The sequence below is a fragment of the Ammospiza caudacuta genome, chromosome 4 (assembly GCF_027887145.1).
Source record: "Ammospiza caudacuta isolate bAmmCau1 chromosome 4, bAmmCau1.pri, whole genome shotgun sequence".
NCBI lineage: Eukaryota > Metazoa > Chordata > Aves > Passeriformes > Passerellidae > Ammospiza > Ammospiza caudacuta.
In genome coordinates, this window is record NC_080596.1 from 62254081 (window position 1) to 62272025 (window position 17945).

General features: G+C 40.4%; 1 protein-coding gene across 1 annotated transcript; it reads right to left on the reverse strand.

Moving 5' to 3' along the window:
- Positions 1-221: 221 nt before the first annotated feature.
- On the reverse strand, positions 222-11502 carry HS3ST1 (heparan sulfate-glucosamine 3-sulfotransferase 1). Its single transcript, XM_058803564.1, has 2 exons — positions 11383-11502; positions 222-2850 (listed from the first exon to the last, which is right to left on the reverse strand). Exon 2 carries the CDS (start codon positions 2720-2722, stop codon positions 1760-1762), a length of 963 nt encoding a protein of 320 aa, XP_058659547.1. The 5' UTR covers positions 2723-2850; positions 11383-11502; the 3' UTR covers positions 222-1759.
- Positions 11503-17945: the final 6443 nt, after the last annotated feature.

The window sequence follows — 17945 nt, forward strand, 5'->3', positions numbered from 1 at the left end:
GTCAGCAGTGAATCATTCAGACACAACCCAGCAGCAAACAACAGCTTTCATATCAATAGCAACACACTATTCAATCAATAGCTAAGCTCTTAAGTAACATTTAGCTGAAATCTAAACTGGAATTGAATCCTAAATTCTGGTCTTCCAAACTAGAAACTGAAGAAAAAATACAGAAGGAAAAATACAATTCAGAAAATATTTTATTGAGTACAATACCATTTCATTGTAGGCTTTATAAAACACTGCCAACCTCTCTGAGGTTGAATACAGCTTGGGCAGGTGCACAAGGAGTGGGAGAGAGGGACAGCATCTGCAAATTTTCATGCAAAAGGCATAATATGGGATATTTGCATCCAGATGATACCTTGTTATAGTGCCCAAGTCTGCACTAGCTCACCAGAAAATAAATGAATGAATTCACATTTAAATTTTATAAAGGATTGTAGCAAGTTCAAATTTACTGGGTGTTGCCATTGCACATTCAACAACTAAACTCAAGGTCATGAAACAAAAATCAGTATCTTGGATTGAAAGTACTGTGAGAAGCCTTGTGTGGAAACTGGATTAACTCTAACTCCAGAAACTGATGGCGAACAACACATCATAACCACTGTAGATAAGGACAACTGCAGTTTTTACCAATGTACCAACATCTATTTTCCATTTTTAGCAGATGAAAAACAAGGCAAATTCCTGGAATTCGGGTTAATCCCACAACAAACATCTCATCAAGACCTGGCATCGTTGTTCTTGGAAGGAGATTAAACAAATAGTAGTCCATAGGCAATCTGCAGTTGCACAAAGCAACTGAAAACTCATAGAAAGCAGCCTTAAGTAGGGGACAAATGTAGAAATATTTATATGAAAGAAGTTCCTGCTTACTGGAATGTAGACCAACTAATTTTTCTGGTGTGTTCATTTTCAGCGATGGTAAAGCATAAATGTGCTATGAAATGTAGGAACAGTCAAAAGCAGCCTTGAAAAAGTCTCTATATTGCTTAAATTCTCTCAACCATACCTCTTTATGAAGTATACATACATTCAGAGACTGGAAGTTTTCAGGTTGACCGTATTTCTACATCTAACTGTATTTTATGAGCTGGTCCCCACATAATCTTTAAAGTTCTGCCATGAAACCTGCACTGTACTGCCAAAGAATTGAGGAGCACTTGTTATAACAGTGAATATGAATGTTAAGTACAGCAGTTAATATATCAAATTACACAGAGACATCCATTGTCCTTTGGGTGTGCATTTCCCAACACGTGTAAGTACCAACACTTTGACAGGAAATAATTTCATAAAGCAGGATTGAACAATTTGTTAGCTACAACAGTATTTGCAAAAGGAAAAGAAATTATTAATCTTTAAGAAAAATGGAAAGGTAAAATTTAGCATATTCATTAGCAATTAGAGAAAATAGTCCAGGAAGGCCAAAGTATTCAAATAATTCAGAAATGTTCTGTCGAAATGAATTTCTTATTTATTAAAAAGACAACACATTCTCAAGAGAGCACCTTCTGCAATGAAATAATTTAGTTTCTTCATATAGACACATCATACACAATGTTAACAACCATGAAAAACAATACAAAATGCTTTCAAATTTAACAAGTAGAAAAATATAACTAGTATATATGGCAATTGTGAATCTAATACTGTACAGAAGTATTTATGGATTTTACAAATAAATAATAGCTTAAATGCCCTTTTTAAATCTTCTAGCTGTACACTGGAACATAGGTTCTGAAGCTTACCACTAACTTGCCACAAATGTGTGCCAGTCAAATGTTCTGCCCACAAGCTCAAAAAACTTCTTGTTGGGCTCATGGAAATATTCCTGCAGTTTCTCCAGTAACCGGGTGTCCACTTGCGGGTGTGCTCGTCCTTTGGACTCGTGCAAACAGCGCTCTCTACCACCGTCCCTCAGGCAGTAGAACCCCTTAGTTTTATTGAAGTAAAAGTTTGAAGCATTTATCTGTGGTGATAACTTCAGAAATCTCTCTACCTTTTCTATTTCTGGAAAGGGATCTTTGATTAGTCTGTCCCCATCTACAATGTGGATATGATCAAGAGGAAAATACTTCAGCCAGTTCTGCATGTGAATGTAGTATAAGCTTCTGTTTATTGCCTTGTAGTCCACATTGAGTTCACCATTTTTTATCAGGAATTGCTCAATGGATGGGTACGGCTTGTGCTTCTGCATGTGGTTGTAGAACACTTGGGTATAATCTGACAGCACTCTCTCGCTTGGGTCTCTTAAAATAAGGAGTAGTCTCATGGATTGGTTCATGTTATAAACTCTTTCAGGCACTTTAGGTGATGTGAAATACGCTGGAGTTTTTTCCACGGTGATCTGATGGGGATACGAGAATGGCATTTGATTAATATACCACTGCAATCCATTCCTGTAATGGTCTTCCCAGTCAAAGAAGTGAACTTCACTTTCTGCGGCTGCAATATCTGGATGGAGACTCAACATTTCTAACAAAGCCCTTGTTCCACCTTTTCTCACTCCAATAATAATAGTCTGTGGCAGCTGCTGACATGATCCATTAGAATGAATGTTTTCCTTGAAGTCATTTTTCTGAGATGTTTTCTTTAAAAGCTCTCTCTGAACAGACTGAGAAGAAGTCTCAGCATTTGAATTTATAGCTGGTCTGGAAGGCACTATCTGAGGTTGAACAATAAGCAACACAGCTCCCAGCAGAAAAGCTGCCATGACAGAAGTTCTTAGTCTGGTTTCACTCAACTAGGTGATAGGGCATAGAGCAATTTCCACCAAGAACAACCCTTAAAAGTGGTTTTTGTTTTGCTGAGCAAATGTGTTTTTCTCAAGCAAAAACTTTGCTGAAAGAGGGAAAAGAAAAAGCACGTTATTTTATATCCAGGCACACTGCAAATTATCTTTTTCTGTTCAAAGCTGAACAAACTTTAGCTTTCCCAACTCCAGGCTCATAGATAATTTAGTGCAATTAAATGTTTTAAAAGACAGGCATGTGCAACGATGCCATAAGAAAATTATTTCCTGACATCAAGAGACATGAATATTATGAATCTTTCATTTGCACACAGGGTGTTATTAGTTATTATTTTTTAAAAATCTGATTTCCTTCGAGTTGAACCACAATCATAAAAGAATTGTTTTTTTAGTCTACAAGAACAGATTTGTCTAAGAAACAAAACATAAAAAGGAAAAGGTGTGAAGGGGACCAAAAGAGCATGCCTAAAAGCTGAGTGTCTTGTAGGATGTCTGGGAATTACAGCCTCTCAAAGAATCATGTAACAGCAACCTTAGAAATCAAACCTCCTGGGAAAAACGCTAATGCAATGTAGATAGAACTGTCCAACATGAGAAGGCAACACCATCCTGGGCAGGAATTAGGAAGAGCTCTAGATAAATAGCACACCAAGGAAAAGTTGAATTTTGTGTAATTTTTAAGTGAAGTTAACTTTTGCTTTGTGCTTACTTGTTTCTAAGGATAAAATAGGTGGCTTGCACACTGGCCCTGCAAAGAAGTGAGATAATAAAACCATAGACTATAGTATGACTGAATCAAAAAAACACTAGAATACCTGTGGTTCCCAACTCCATACTCAGGAAAGAAAATGCACAATGGGTACTTCTGAAGGTCATTTCAAGAGTTAGCCAGCAAGCTGCTGTGATGTAAAGAACTAAGTTTAGGCTTTATCAAAAGACTACTAAATACCACCACTGAACACCCTTTAAAGGTCAGGGTATTTTTAACACAATGTTTGAAGTGAAATTGTAATGGTTTCACACATAGTAGAGCTATTAGATTGTTGCAGTATGAGCAGGCTGTGTACACAAGCTCCCTGAATTACAACGTCTTCCAAAGACTTTATAACCTCAGTGAAGGGCTGGTGTGGATTTCAGTATTTTCTAACTCCACTTAGAAGCAGAGGCCATGACAGCCGAGTACCTGACTGCTTTGCCTTAGCAGGCTACTGTAATTATGAATTTAAGCCTGGAACAGCACATACTGTGCTAGTTAACAAGGGCTGAAATATGAAATTACATATGAACAACCTGAGGAAATGCAAGGGCTAGGTTTTGGAAATTCTCCAGAGAATGTGAAAAGGAACTAATGACTTTTCCACAATAACCTAAGTCCCAGTGCAACAAGGACTAATGATGTGTTTCTAAGTAATCTAAAGTTCTGTTTGATAGCTTTGCATTTACAGAGGTCGTGACTCCATCCTGAACGGAACAGGTCTGCTTCCTGATGTTTTCTACTGATTATCACTTATTTGCTTTCCCTTTTTCCATTTTTAACGGGCTACCAGGCAGCAATATTGTTCGGAAGCAGAAATTAAGGCTGCGAAGAAAGAGAAGCAAAGTGTCATGATGTGAAGTTAAGAGAGGGCCTCCTTGTATGCCCACAGGCTTTGAGCTTATGGGCATACCTTGTCTCAGGCTATTCTGTAATGTCTGATGTGAGGCAATTCTGCAGAGGAATTTGGTTTTTTCCCATTTTTGGCCACTGTTAAGTTTTCTCTGTCTGGAAGAGTTCCATTTCATCTGTCATCATTAGTCTTCTGATCTCTTTCCCTGTCCCCACCATTCCTCCTATTCATTCTCAGCTTAATCTAAATCACTTTTAACAAGAAATAGTATTAACAGCCCCACAGTGTGGCTGTTGATGGAGGAAGACACTGGGTGACAGAAAATTCGATGTAGGTAAATTCCCTGAGCTTTGCTGCCACAATATTCAGCAGCAATGGGAGCACAGGATACAGCACCAGCCAGATTGGATCAGCGACTGATGGGCAGCTCAGTACACAAGAACAACAAAACATCAACTCTGCTGAATTTTAAGGTCACAGATTAAAAGGAATAGCCACTTACTTCACAGTATATTTTAAGTCACTGGCTCCATAAATAGTAAGCCGGAGCAGTTGTCTTAACACCTTATTGGAAAAGCATAATAGGATTCTAGCAAGGAACAGGTTGAACTGTGTGGAAAGAAGTGAATTTAAAGCCTTCTGGTAGGAACACTTATTTCTTAATAGTCAGGTTGAAATATGCTATGCTAGCAGCCAAGTTCTCTAACAGACTATCTCTGGAAAAATTAAATTTTAGCTGCTGGTCTCAGTGACAGCACACCACTGGATTGGAAAGGGGGGGGGGGTGGTTTTTTTTTTTCCTGCTGTTGTTGGGGGATTTTTAGGGTGTTTTGTTTTCTCTTTGAAAAAGAAAATTAATGCTATATATTAATTCATTCGGATTCTTAATTTGTAACTCATAGTTTGCATACGAGTCAGTCACCAACTTTTTTATTCAAGCCTTCCTGTAGCTGACTATAGCATAGGAACTTTTGAGAAAAAGACATAGGAAGGTGTCTCTTCATTCTAGCTCTACTCTTGTCTTAGCCAGCATCTTTGAAATCAGAATACGTGGGATATTACAGGTGTGGTACCAGGGGCCCCACCTCAGGCAGGCTTTTGAGTCTCAGTGGAGCTCTGCCTCAATTGTCTTCCATTGTTAAAGACTTCTGTAGGGCACAGCTTTTTCTAAATACACAAAAGCAACTGTTTCCTGTTGCAATATGAAATCCCATTGTAACATAGGAATATCTTTTGTTTCAGACATACAGAACTTCATTGTTCCTCCTCAGCTATTTGTTCAGGTGCACATCCTCCACTGCAGAACACCTCTACTGTACTGATAGCATTTATTTTATGCACTTCCAAAAAACCACATCAGTAACTATGCCATTCAGAGTACCTATACGCTATTGTTGTTTTGTTTTCAAGTAATAGAGCTTTGTCTGCCTTTTCTTTCCATTCTATTTTGTTTCTCACAAACTGTATAGGCCTGATATCTAGATCAATTATTTTGTTTTGTTAGATTAATGCAACACAAAGGACATGACTGTGCCTCTAAATTCAGCATAAAATACACAATGTGTGAGAAGAGTGGTCTTCAGGAATAAAGCAGCATGTAAATGGGTTGTCATTCAGCTCTTATGTCCTACATTCTCTTTAATGCTTTAGGTCAATCTGTAGTTTGCTGTCTAGAATTACAGTGGTTTATATAAAATGATGCAATTGTGTATTCCATAGCTTTATAATTTGTGGGTCTGAAAAACTCTTTCAACAATAAGAAGCATGCACTGAGGAGTTTAAAGCAGGCACTTTGCCAAGCTACTTTTCTGCTTTAAGAATTCTCTTCACTGCATCCACAAGTCATGCAGAGCATATATGACTTCACTTCATGACCCTGTGTTCCAGATTAGTTCAAAAACTTTAACTGACAGCCATTACTTTTGTATTTGCTACAACTAAATGAGCAAGTTGTAAAAGAAACACAGTTTATGTTAAATGGTGCTTTGAAGATTATACCAAGACTTTTCAAAAACTCTGATTGCTTTTGCTTAATCTTTTCTTCAGCTTTCTCCAATTAATTAGTGAAATGTGCCATCCTGTTTATTTAACCAGATTCAATATGGACTTTATTATTAAAGCTTATTCAACAGTAATAGTAACTTGGAAATAAATAGAAAATTTAATCAGTAAATGCAGAATGACGGCCAGAGGCTGCCATATGTCATTGACTTTTAAGCCTGTTTCAGTACTCTTTGAAACATGTATCACTATTTTGTAATTTCTGATATTTCTTACTATTCTACAAAGGTATTTCTATGCCTCTATATGTGTGTCACCAGTGACACTGCCTAAACCATCTAGATTATACAGACTTCTTAGTTTAATATGCATTAACAAAATAAGGTAGTTTTTTCCTAAAGTGATAACTTAATTTTTGCTGGGAATTGGATAGGGTTAGATTTAGCTTTGAACTTTCACAAGAGCCTCTGAGTCAGCTGCCCAAGTGGTAGGAAGAGGCATAAGAAGTGTCTGTAGGGCAGTCAGTAAGCATCAGGCAGAGTCATACCTCACAAAAAAAAGCCCACAGCAACACACTGAGAGATTCAGCAGAGCTAACGGGACCCAGGTACCAGCAGGACAGTCACTAGGAGAGGTAAGACATCATCCTTTCCATAAGCATGCAAATGACTTCACCTTCATTAAAGAGAAGTTGTGTTTTCCTGGCTCTTTAGGGACTGTGGACAAACAGGTTAAGTTTCAGATAGCCTCATTTTATTTCCTCGCAGAACTGAATCCCTTCACTGGAGAGATCTCTGCACAGCCATCTAAAAATACAGTCTGGACTGAATGAGAACTATACTTCACTTGCTGAAGTTTGTCTGTAGAGGGAGATTAGAGCTGAAAATCTGAGCAAGACAGTCTGTTCCCATAAAGAATACTTAGTTTTGCTGATGTGATAGAACCTCAGGACAATTTGTGGACTATATTTTCCCTTGCACATATTTGGGTACAGAGTGGTACTGCAAAATATAAGACTAACATTGCTGGTTAAACCAAGCTGTGCAGTACAGCCCACACATCTGCTATGCTGGCTTCTTCTCTTAGTGAAAAAAATTCCCCTAACTGAGATAACCAACTTCCTAAACTGATAAAGACTCAGTGTTCTGAACATTTGTATTCAGTGATGTGCTTTAAAAAAACCCAACTAGAGCAATTGCAGTGTACTTGAAATCCTTCAAGAACTCATTGATATGAACAGTATATCCTCTAATAGTAGACTCTGTCCACCACAAGATGTATTGCTTAGTTGTTTATATTAGTTCAAGTGCCACTTTGTACTCTGGTAACATAAAAATTCCCAGTAAAGCTATCACTTAAAACTCAGCCAAGAGCAGGAAAAGATAGGGAGCAGGTTTTTGGGTTTTTTAAATTTAATTCAAATTACGAAATGTTTTTTCTTAAAAATATATTCTGCATTTTTTTTTACTTTTATCTATTAAACTGTATCACAATGCCCTCTCTATGAAGAAATTCTTCCTATACTTCCAACTGCATACACTTGTGGTTTTTAAACCCATTTTAACAAAAGTTTTACACAACATTTGCCAATGAAATGCTTGAATTCTAGTTTCCAGTAATTAACTACAAATAAAATACTTTCCTACATTAGTGAGTGCTATGGGGATAGGTGGAAGGAAAGAGGTAAGTAAAGGAAATAGAACTACATACTACTGAAGGTCTCCAAAACCATAAACTATTGATCACATCATGAAATATCAAAAGTCATTTGCACATTGAGCCATGAAACTACATGCAACTGTATAAACCTGTCCCACAGTGCCTAGATGATATGTACATTTCCCAAATTACATAAAAACTGCTGCACAACCAGCAAAGATTAAATCATGGCTTTAACTTTTATAGTCAGATGTTAAGAAATCTAATAATAATTTCAGTGCTGTTAAGATGAGATACTGTCTATCAGCACTAAAACTTCAGAAATACACTTTAAAAGGCTGTTAAATTTTGGGAAGGGGAAATTCACAAAATGAGAAAGGCTGACTTGGTAGGAAGTATTTTTGGCTGAAATCTGCTGCATTTCTGCACCTGCTGTGATAAATAGAGTTTATGCAAATTAGATAGGCCACCAGTTCATGACTTCCAAAGGAGTTCGGCTCCAGTGTGAGCAGTAAGGTAGCAAATTTACAATAGACTATGGTTATATATGACATGCTCTCTTTCTTAAGGCCAGAAGGGACCATTCTAATCTTTCATGGCAAGAGATCATAAAAAGTGTTAGAAGAGAAAATACCCTAGATTTCAGAGAACCTCATGCAGGTTAAAAAAAAAAAATGGGACATTACACCAGAATAAAAATAACTTGAAAAGCTCAGGATGCACAGAATTTTTTTTTTTTTGTACTGAACAGTACTATGGAATCTCCTTAACCCCTTTTACCAATTTTTTAAAATACCTGTCAGGATTCAGTTTTGTAAAGAGGGTACACTGTACCACTACCTCCTCTACCCCCTCCATAAATCCAAATGCTCAATTCAAAATCCAGAAATTGCTCCCCACCCCACTTTCCAAGCAAAATGGGTCACATTCTAATTAGGAAGCAGAAATCTATTGCACAGTTAATAGAGCTGCTTCCTAATTCATCAAAGCTGTCCCCAAGAAAACAGCATGTGTGAAAAGATGGCTCTGCCCTGTCTTGCCCCCTCTCAGGACAAAGGCTCACCTTAACTGGATGTATTAAAATAGGGAACACAGGAGACTAATCAATCCCATTTTCATTTCCTCTGCCAGGCAATTTCTTGCCTCTTACACAGGGATGTAAGCCCTGTTTCAAATACCAGTAATTTACAGCAAAAATAAAAACAACAACAAAAATCTCCACACCTCAAAATATTCATTTAGTTCATATTCTGAGTAGATTTCTGTATCTTCCACTCTTCTGCCTTCAGAATAACATTGGAGCAGGGTGAATACTGGTGAGGTCATCACTGTATTAGACTCAGCTAAACCAATCAATTTACTGAGCAAAGCTCTACACAGTGACCTGGAGGGAACCCTCCTGTTCTGGAGTGACAAATGAGATGACCAGCAGGATCTCCCATCTTGGTCTGCCTTAGCATACTGCAGTTTTGTTTTTCTCATTATCAAAAGTTTTCATGGAAATCCATCAGCTCTGACATGTTTTTGGGTTCTGATATCTTATGCGATGTGAGTGGCATTTCTGGATGAGGGAAGGGAGAGATCCCAGGTTAGTAAGACTAATAAAACATTTTTTTATTTCCTCTAATAAAAAGCAGAAGAGTTGTATTTATTGTACCTACATGCATGTATTAGAAAGTGTTTTCCACACATTCTGGTTTTCTGTAATGCCTGTGCAAGCATATGGCTAGTTCAGAGCAACCAAGGTAGTATCCTGACAAGGAAAGGGACACAGATGGGAACCTGGCAATCCTCAGGCTGGAATTTGCTCTGTCAAATTAGGGTCTCTCCACTGCAACAAACAGCTGGCCTTGCTTCAGATGCATAACCTTCCTGCTGACCTACCAGAGGTAATTTTGGTTATGTAGTATCAAAACCCGCTGCGTTTTTGAAAGAGGAGAAAAAAAGAGGGTGGGTCCTGAAAGGATGGATGTGCAAGAGAGAGCTGAAGTTGATGCCAGTGACTGTGCTCTTACTGAGAGGTGCTCGTTTCTGAGCATTGTGAGAAATTCACTTATTCAAGAGTGCAACAAATGCTGGCAGATGTAAATTGCAGCAGTTATTATACTTATACTTACAAATTAGGGTTGATAGCCAGAGAATATATATATTCACCAAAATGAATGTGTTCTACTATGTTCCATTTGCCATACATACTGCAGAGGCTCTCTCTCAGTGGGAGTGGGCACTGCATGGGATCTCTCACGCCAGAAAGATGCTCCCTGCAGACATTCTATCCCCGTGCCATTCAAGCATGATATTACTGGAACTTCACAGGTATTTTTTCTTTCCACACCAAAATCCAAAGAGGAACAGTCTTGAGACTGGGAAAGCCCTTAACCCACTACACTGACAGAGAAAGGAAGGAGAATAATGTACTTTAATTCCCAGCCAGCTGAGATGATTGAACTGCCTGTACTCAGCTGTGTGCCCCCTCCTGATCTTTTGAATTTCTGGCTGGAAGATGAGACCAAATCCAAACTCTTCCATCTGAAGGCTACCACCCGTCCCTCTCGGCATCCTTTTACCCCCACAAGACTTGAACTGCACACACCTTTATCCTAGCAAAGCACACCGAGAACTGCAGTAACCAAGCCTTTGCTGTAGTGCTTTAAGGTGCCAGTCCTTCAGAACAGAAACGAGCTCGAATCAAGGCTTTGTGCCCTCCTGCCAAGCCCCAAGGACCACTGTGCCCCCAGCCCTATGCCGCTCGCAGGTTCTAGCTCAGCACGCTGCATCCCGCCGGCTCCAGCATTATGTGAGGAGCGAGCGGATCGAAGATGCTCAGCAGAGCTTTTGCGAGTGTTCTCCCGTCAGGCAGGCGCCTCGCTTCCAGAGCCCCACCACTCTGCCCTTACTTGCGCTTGTTATTTTGCCACAGGAGAAAGAAGATGAAGAAAGTGCCCAGAAGCCGCACCTGGCCAGGTGCTGCCGAGCACTTTGCTTTTCCCCGCAGCTTTCTCTCCTATCCCCACGGGCAGCGCTGCCTCCCAGAGCCTGGCTCCGTGAGTCCGGAGGGCTGAGGCAGCTCGGCGCGTCCCTGCCGAGGCTGGGCACAGCTCTCCGGTACCGCCGGGCCGGGCAGTCGCTCCGCAGCCCCACAGCGGCGCTCTCCTGCCGCGGCCGCGGGGCTCCCACCTGCCGGCAGCAGGTGCCGGGCAGGCGGCGGCGCCGGGCGGCAGCGCCAGCGCTCCCCGGGGCCGGCAGAGCCCACCCACGGCCGCCGGCACCCTCGCCCACCCCGAACTTCCCACACGGGCACGGCAGCGCCCGGCCCGGCGCGCCGCTCCCCTCCGCGGCACCCGCCTCACTCACCGCCGGGGCGCGGGGCCGGGGGGCAGCGCTCGCCCCGCTCTTCCATGGGCGCCCGCGGGTGGCAGCGGCGGCGTCCGGGGCAGCGCGTCCGGGGCAGCGCGCCCGGCGGCGGCGTGCAGGGGCTGCGGGGGGCTGCGAGCGCCCGCTGTCGCCCGCCTCGCCCGGCCGGCAGCGCCGCAGCCCGAGCCTGGCGCCGGCTCGTTTGTAGGGCCCCGCCCGGGCCGCGTCACGGGCAGGCCCCGCCCGGCCCGCGGGCTGCGAGCGCCGCGCCGGGTGCGGGCTGCGAGGCGGCGGCCCCTGAGCCCGGGTGTGCGGGCCCGCGACACAGGACTGTGTGCTAACAGGGAGTTCGCCCAGATAATGCCACAGGTCCGGGGAAAGGAACGGCTGTGCGCAGCAAACGCACCTGCCCCGCCTCCATAAAATCCTGGAATATCTTTAACTGGAAGGGACGCACAAGGATCAGTCCAGAAGGGACGCACAAGGATCAAGGAGTTCCAAGTCCTTCGATTGCCTCCTTCCTGTACTTATAAAAATACCACCCATGCGAGGCTGCATGAATAACAGACTTATAGTACTTGTATTTACTTCTTCTACTTCTTGTTTACTTTCTTGGGACTTTACAAAATGGCTCTGATTTTTTTTTTTTCTTCCTGAAATGCTTTCTGTTTAGCCAGAAGAATTTGAAGCAGTATGGATGTCTGAAATGACTGAAATACTGTTCCTTAAGGGCAGTGGGGAAAAGAACTTCTGGGGATTTAAGTCCTAAGATTAATTTATTGAAATAGATCTTTATTTACCATAAACTGAACTGTTTTTTTTTTTAAAGACAAAATGAGTTTAAACTGGCATTAACACACTGCATCCATTATTTCAAGTGCGAAACTCTTGAAATTTACAAAATTTCAATGTGAGCAAAATACAGACCCAAATAAATTTTAAAAATAAAATTAAGTTCTCAGTTGATTTTGATAAATTCCTTGTAGTTTAACAAATCTGACACAGGTAGGGTATTCCCAAACAAAGTCTATTAGCACTGGTTGTACACAGGTCGTAGGGTTTTTGCCTGAAGTGATGAAGTGAAGACAATTCTGTCAGGACTCTGGGATGTATCTCATCAAGTTCCACAAAGCTGTGTGGTGGTGACAAATGTGATCTGTACTTACAGTGGGAGGTACTTTGTTCCCCCAGTCCCCATCCTACTGTCCATCCATGACAGAAGAGTGGGAAAAGGTTGCCATTGAAGCTGAGGCAAAAAAGTGTTTTTTTCAATCTCCTCATCCATGGAGCAGTGTTGTTTATCAGGTGGTTACACCTTCCTGACCCTCTCAGCAGGGCTGTATCTTCTTTAACCACGGGCTATGGCCTGCTCACACCTCATTTACTCCCTGGAGTGCTGGGCTGTGGGAATGTTGGGTCTCACTTACTCACTCCACCAAAACTCAGCTTAGTGCATTAGTGTTATGCACAAATATTCATGTTGTAAGTTTTCTTATATCCTTTACCTTCAGCCTTGGCCTGCACTGATAACATAACAGGAGGCAAAGCTACCAATTATGAAACTCTGCTTTCTAAGCATGACTTCTGTTGGGGGAAGCAGAACAAAGATGATGTGTTTATAAAAGTATCACCAGCAATTTCAAGTGGTTTAGAGGAAGTAGCTGTGTTTGTGGAGTTATTTTGTTTACAACCATTTACCTCCAGCCTTGAAATATGTAACAGAACATCTGAGGAGTGAAAAGTACTCAATTATGTTTTTAAAAGAGTACTGCCAAGTAGAATTTTGTTAAAGGTTTTCAAGAAACAAATGTAAGTACTTAAGGAAAAATAGGATGGTATAACTATAAATGTATTTTATTTTATGGTTTTGCATATTTAACATGCTTTCTGTATTTAAGTGTACTATATCATTGCAGTGTGGTTGCTTTAGCACCAAGAGATATGTACAAATACTTTACTTTTAATGTTTCAAAATAGAGCATTTCACAAGAGCGTTTACTGAAAAAGCCCCAAAACAATAATACTGTCTTTTTACTTTGTATTTTTATACATTTCCATATGTTTTACTGTAAATCTGAGAGTCTAGTAGAGAAATACATTAATTTGTGATTAGCCTTGCTGTTTAACACTGATATGCATGTCATGAATGTGGGTTTTGATTGTCTTGGAAACAGGTTAAAACAAAAAACTTAAATGTTGTTCAGCTATAGACCTGCATAGTTCAGTCATAAGGGATCACTGTTTCTTCCATGTGATCTATAGATCAGATATCATAATACTCATTTCATTTTTAATACCCAGTCTTGATATAAAAGAATCAAAAGATGAAAAAATCATCATTTCTTTATTGTTCCAATCATGAACTATCTTTGGTGTCAAAATAATAACAGAAAGCATCTGTGTACCCTTTTATCTGAAGGTATCTAAGGGTAACTTCAAGCCACTGTTTTATATTATCACCTTCCCAGGTAGATTAAAGATATGTTTTGCCCAAAAACATACTTTCTTATTCTAATTAGGTCATTTCTCAGTATTCTTTTTCCTTTTTAATAAGCTAAACAAAGTGATCTCTTGCAGCGTCTCACAGATAGGCTCAAGAAAGTTTAGATTTAATTACTTTTCTTCACTTTTCACAAGATCTCATCAGTGAGTACAATACTGATGCTAAATATTGACAATGGAAGCATTTCCACAATGCTTTGATAACGAATCCCAATTGCCAATAAGGTTTCAAGATTTACTGGTTGTGCAGTTCTTAAGGTATTTCAAGTACATTTCATTGTTATGTAATCCTTACTTTTTAAATTCAGATGTTCCAAGCCACTAAATCTGGTGCCTTATGAGAGTATTTTGCCTTCACACTTCTCTTTATCAAGCAAATTTGTAATTTCCTCAAAGGAGATTTATTTGACATGATGGTGGTAGTTTCTCTTCAACTGTGGGTAAAGTGGTAAGAGAGAGTGACATTGAGTCAACAGTGCCATATTTTTATTTTGCTAATTGATTAATGAGTAATGTAGAAAAAGGAAATGAGACTTCTTAAAGCCAAAGGAATGAGAAAGGAAATGAAAACAACATTGCCAATACTTATTTATGCTTCCCTCAATAGTCCAAAAATGAAGATGTGAGAAATGGGGTTACCAAAGTTCTAGCACATCCTGAATGACTGACATGTGCCATACAAGCAAAAGGAAGGCTGTTCTGCCCAAAGATTAAATTAAATGTGAGAGCCTGCTTAGAGGAAAAACTCTGCTGAAGGAGATAGCAAATGATTCAGAGCCAAGACTGACTACTTTGGGGATTGAGCTGAGGACAGGAGCCGTGTTGGAGACAGGAGGGCAGCAGAGGTGGGATGGCTGCACAGCAGGGAAGGAGAAGGTGGTGACTCACTGGAAACAATGTTCCTCCCAGGACAGACCCCAGGGCCTCTCAGCCAGCCCTGGAGGTGGCTTTACTGCTGGCTCAGCCCTGAGCTGGCTGAAGAAGCTCCCAGTACAGCCTGGGGAGCATTGGATTCGTGCTATCATAAGCATCAGAGGGATCTGAAAACTTTATTTCAAACACTGTGCTTCTCACAATAGGTGTATTGGAGCTGCGGAGGTGGAAAGTAGCTGAAGGAGCAAAGACATGAAAATTTTTTAATAGAAGAAGTAGTTAGAGCTTTCTCTGTACGGTCTATGTTGGAGCTACCTGTTACACAACAAAATTCACATTTGTCAGGTTGAAATAATGCAGATATGACTTAAGAATTCAGACTCACAGGTTTCTATTTTGTCACCAGGGAATGCTCTAGGGAAATCAGGGAGGAATTAGTAGAGTTATCCAGTCAGCTAATGGAATTCGGGTGTAGAATTTTAAAATACAATTAAATAGGTATACATTGTAATGTTATTTTAAATTCAGGAAATAAAAGGTGTGTTACTTCAGGTCCAAAATTTACAGAAAATGTGTCTAACTTAGGGCAAGAGTGTAAGGACATGAATAAGGCACCATTTTGACTAGAAAAGCAAAGTGAAAAGGGTAGGAAAGTATGGAAAGAGGTTTGGGGTTGGGAGTGTAATGCTATAAGCCAGCCTTTGCACAGGTGAAGTACCTCTGAGGAGAAGAGCTGTCCATGAGGTGGAAAAAGCAGGTTGGTTGCTGACAGTAGAAGGCACAACTGAAATAGAGAAACAAACTATGGGAATGAGACTAGTTCTGAATGCGTAGCAGCTTTGAACAAAAATGCAAAAGGCTAATCTGTAAACTTTTTGACAGCTGAGTTTGCTTGTCAAGTGTTCAGTGCTGTCAATAGCCAGTTCTACTTCCCAGAAGTAGTGATGGTACATTTAGAAATAGTAATATTGAGGAGATGTACTATTGTGGTCCAGGCTGGAAAGGAACTGTGTGAGAAGTACCAGACTAGTCTAGGTACAATACTGAAGGAGGTGCAAGGAAAATCTTAAAAGCCTAATTTCCTAAAAATATTTTCAGGGATGATTTAACTACAGAGAATGAGTGAGAGCTTGCAGTATAGATGAGCTTATGGTGGAAGTGAAGCATGCAGAGAGGAACCTTACAGTGAAAAGAGAGGACAAATGATAATTAAGTGTTAATATTGAACATTTCTAGAGAAATAAATAAAGGCCTAGTCTGAAGATCCCTCACAGCTATGCCTCATAGTTCAGTTTAGATTTTTATTTAAAATGACTCTGTGAAACATGCAGGGGTGCCATGGCCTTCTAATTCATTTTCTTTAGTCAAACATTCTCAGGTTGTTACTTGAAGCTCCAGGAGTTGAATATTGAGCATGGAGCTTTATACTGCTGTAAGAAAGAGGCCTGTCAAAATCCTGTAGTTCAGCATAAACTTTTAAGACTTTTCCTTTCCCTAACTGTAGTGTTGTTCACAATAAGAAACAGATTATCATTTGGTGACTCAAGACTCTGAATCATGGCTTTTACATGATCTGAAGAATGCTGGTTATAACAAAGTAAAGGAAGAAAAAGATTAGTGGTAACTTGAAAATGGATAAGATTTAAATTCCAGTTCCATGTCAGACTTGTCATAGCTTTGCAAGCAATTAAGACTCTTTCCTTGAGAATGTAGGGTACCCCTTTCAAGGTGTTGCTATATAAAGAGAAGTGAATAGGTACAAAATTATAGTTTTTGCAATGTCATCTTCCCAAACAGCTGTGTGAGTCCTGCAGAGGTGCAGCTGCACAGGATTTCCCACCTTTCTGTTCTAGGTGACATCCTAAGTCTAGCAGAGCCTTGCAAAGGCAGCACAGCTTGCAGGTGCTGAAAAGGCAGGTACATGACTTTCCTCATCTTCACCTTGGTGCTGCTGGACTCAGGCAGCTGAGCTTGCTAAAGCAGGAGAAAACCACCAGCAAAGAGAATCTTTTCTTGATGGTTTTGTGCGAACTACCCTGAGAAGACTCCCTTGTGGTGAGAAAAAGTTAGGATCCATATTTTCAGTGGTACTTAGCCGCTTGATATTGGAAGGGAAAAGTCAAATGCTGTTATATCCATTGGAAATTGCTAGCAGCACACAGACCCTTTTGCTCAGAGCAGGTGACAGCAATCCATGCATCTGTGTCCTGCTGTGCAGATTCAAATCCAGAAAAAATGCTAAAGATGGTGGAAGGAAGCAGTGTAAACAACAGGTTGTCTTCCCATTTAAGCATTACTATGCTTCCAGACTTGCAATTTCAGACATCTCTCAATGTCAAAAAGCCTCTCGTATTATTTGGGTTTATTATGCCTTCAGCCTGAGAGCTGTATTTTTTTTTCTACTCACAGCCTTGCACAAATGTAAAGAAATTGCCAGAAGGTCTCTGTAAGAAAAGTTAGTCCATTGCTCAGTCTTCAGGCTACTCTAAATTAGGAATGATTGGCCTCAGGTTATTTTAAGAGAAAGATATTAATGATAGGTATTTATGATCTTCAGAATGACAGTTTCCGTCAGTTTTTAAAGGGCATTGCTGTGATGGAAAGAACCGTTTTGCATTTGTTCTACCCCTCTTTGTTTTCTGTGCCTGCTGCCTGATGGAATATATTGTACCAGATGGATTTTTTGGTTTTATTTGTTTAATTGGGTTTTTTTGTTTGGTTTGTATTGGGTTTGATACTTTGTGTGTGTGTGTATATATCTATTACTTTCTTTAGAAGCAAATCCCTGTTGAGCCAAAGTTACATGATTTGTGAGAACTTTTTAGTAATAGGTCAGAACTGATCTGCATGCTCTATTTGAATTGTACTCTACTGACATTCTTGCTTAGGTGAAGAAACAACTTTGTGTTGAACTTATACTCTGCAACTCAAATGAAAACTTGCATGGTAGTAAACACAAACATATTTCTTCTAGTACTACAGTGTATTGTTGAGGGTTAGCCTTTACTCAGCCTTTAGTGTGTGACATGGGCAGGGAATCAGGAATCAGAGTGTGTGCTGTACACAGCTCACTCCTAGACAGAGCCTGATAGCACTGCAGCTCTCTGGGATGCCTGCTGGCTTTAAGGGGATTCAAGAGAGGCAAGGCCATGGCCCACTTTTCTTTCATACAACCAGCAGGAGGTGAA

Bases quoted from the DNA above. Each gene is read 5' to 3' on its own strand.
- HS3ST1 (XM_058803564.1), bottom strand. From the start codon at position 2,722: ATGGCAGCTTTTCTGCTGGGAGCTGTGTTGCTTATTGTTCAACCTCAG.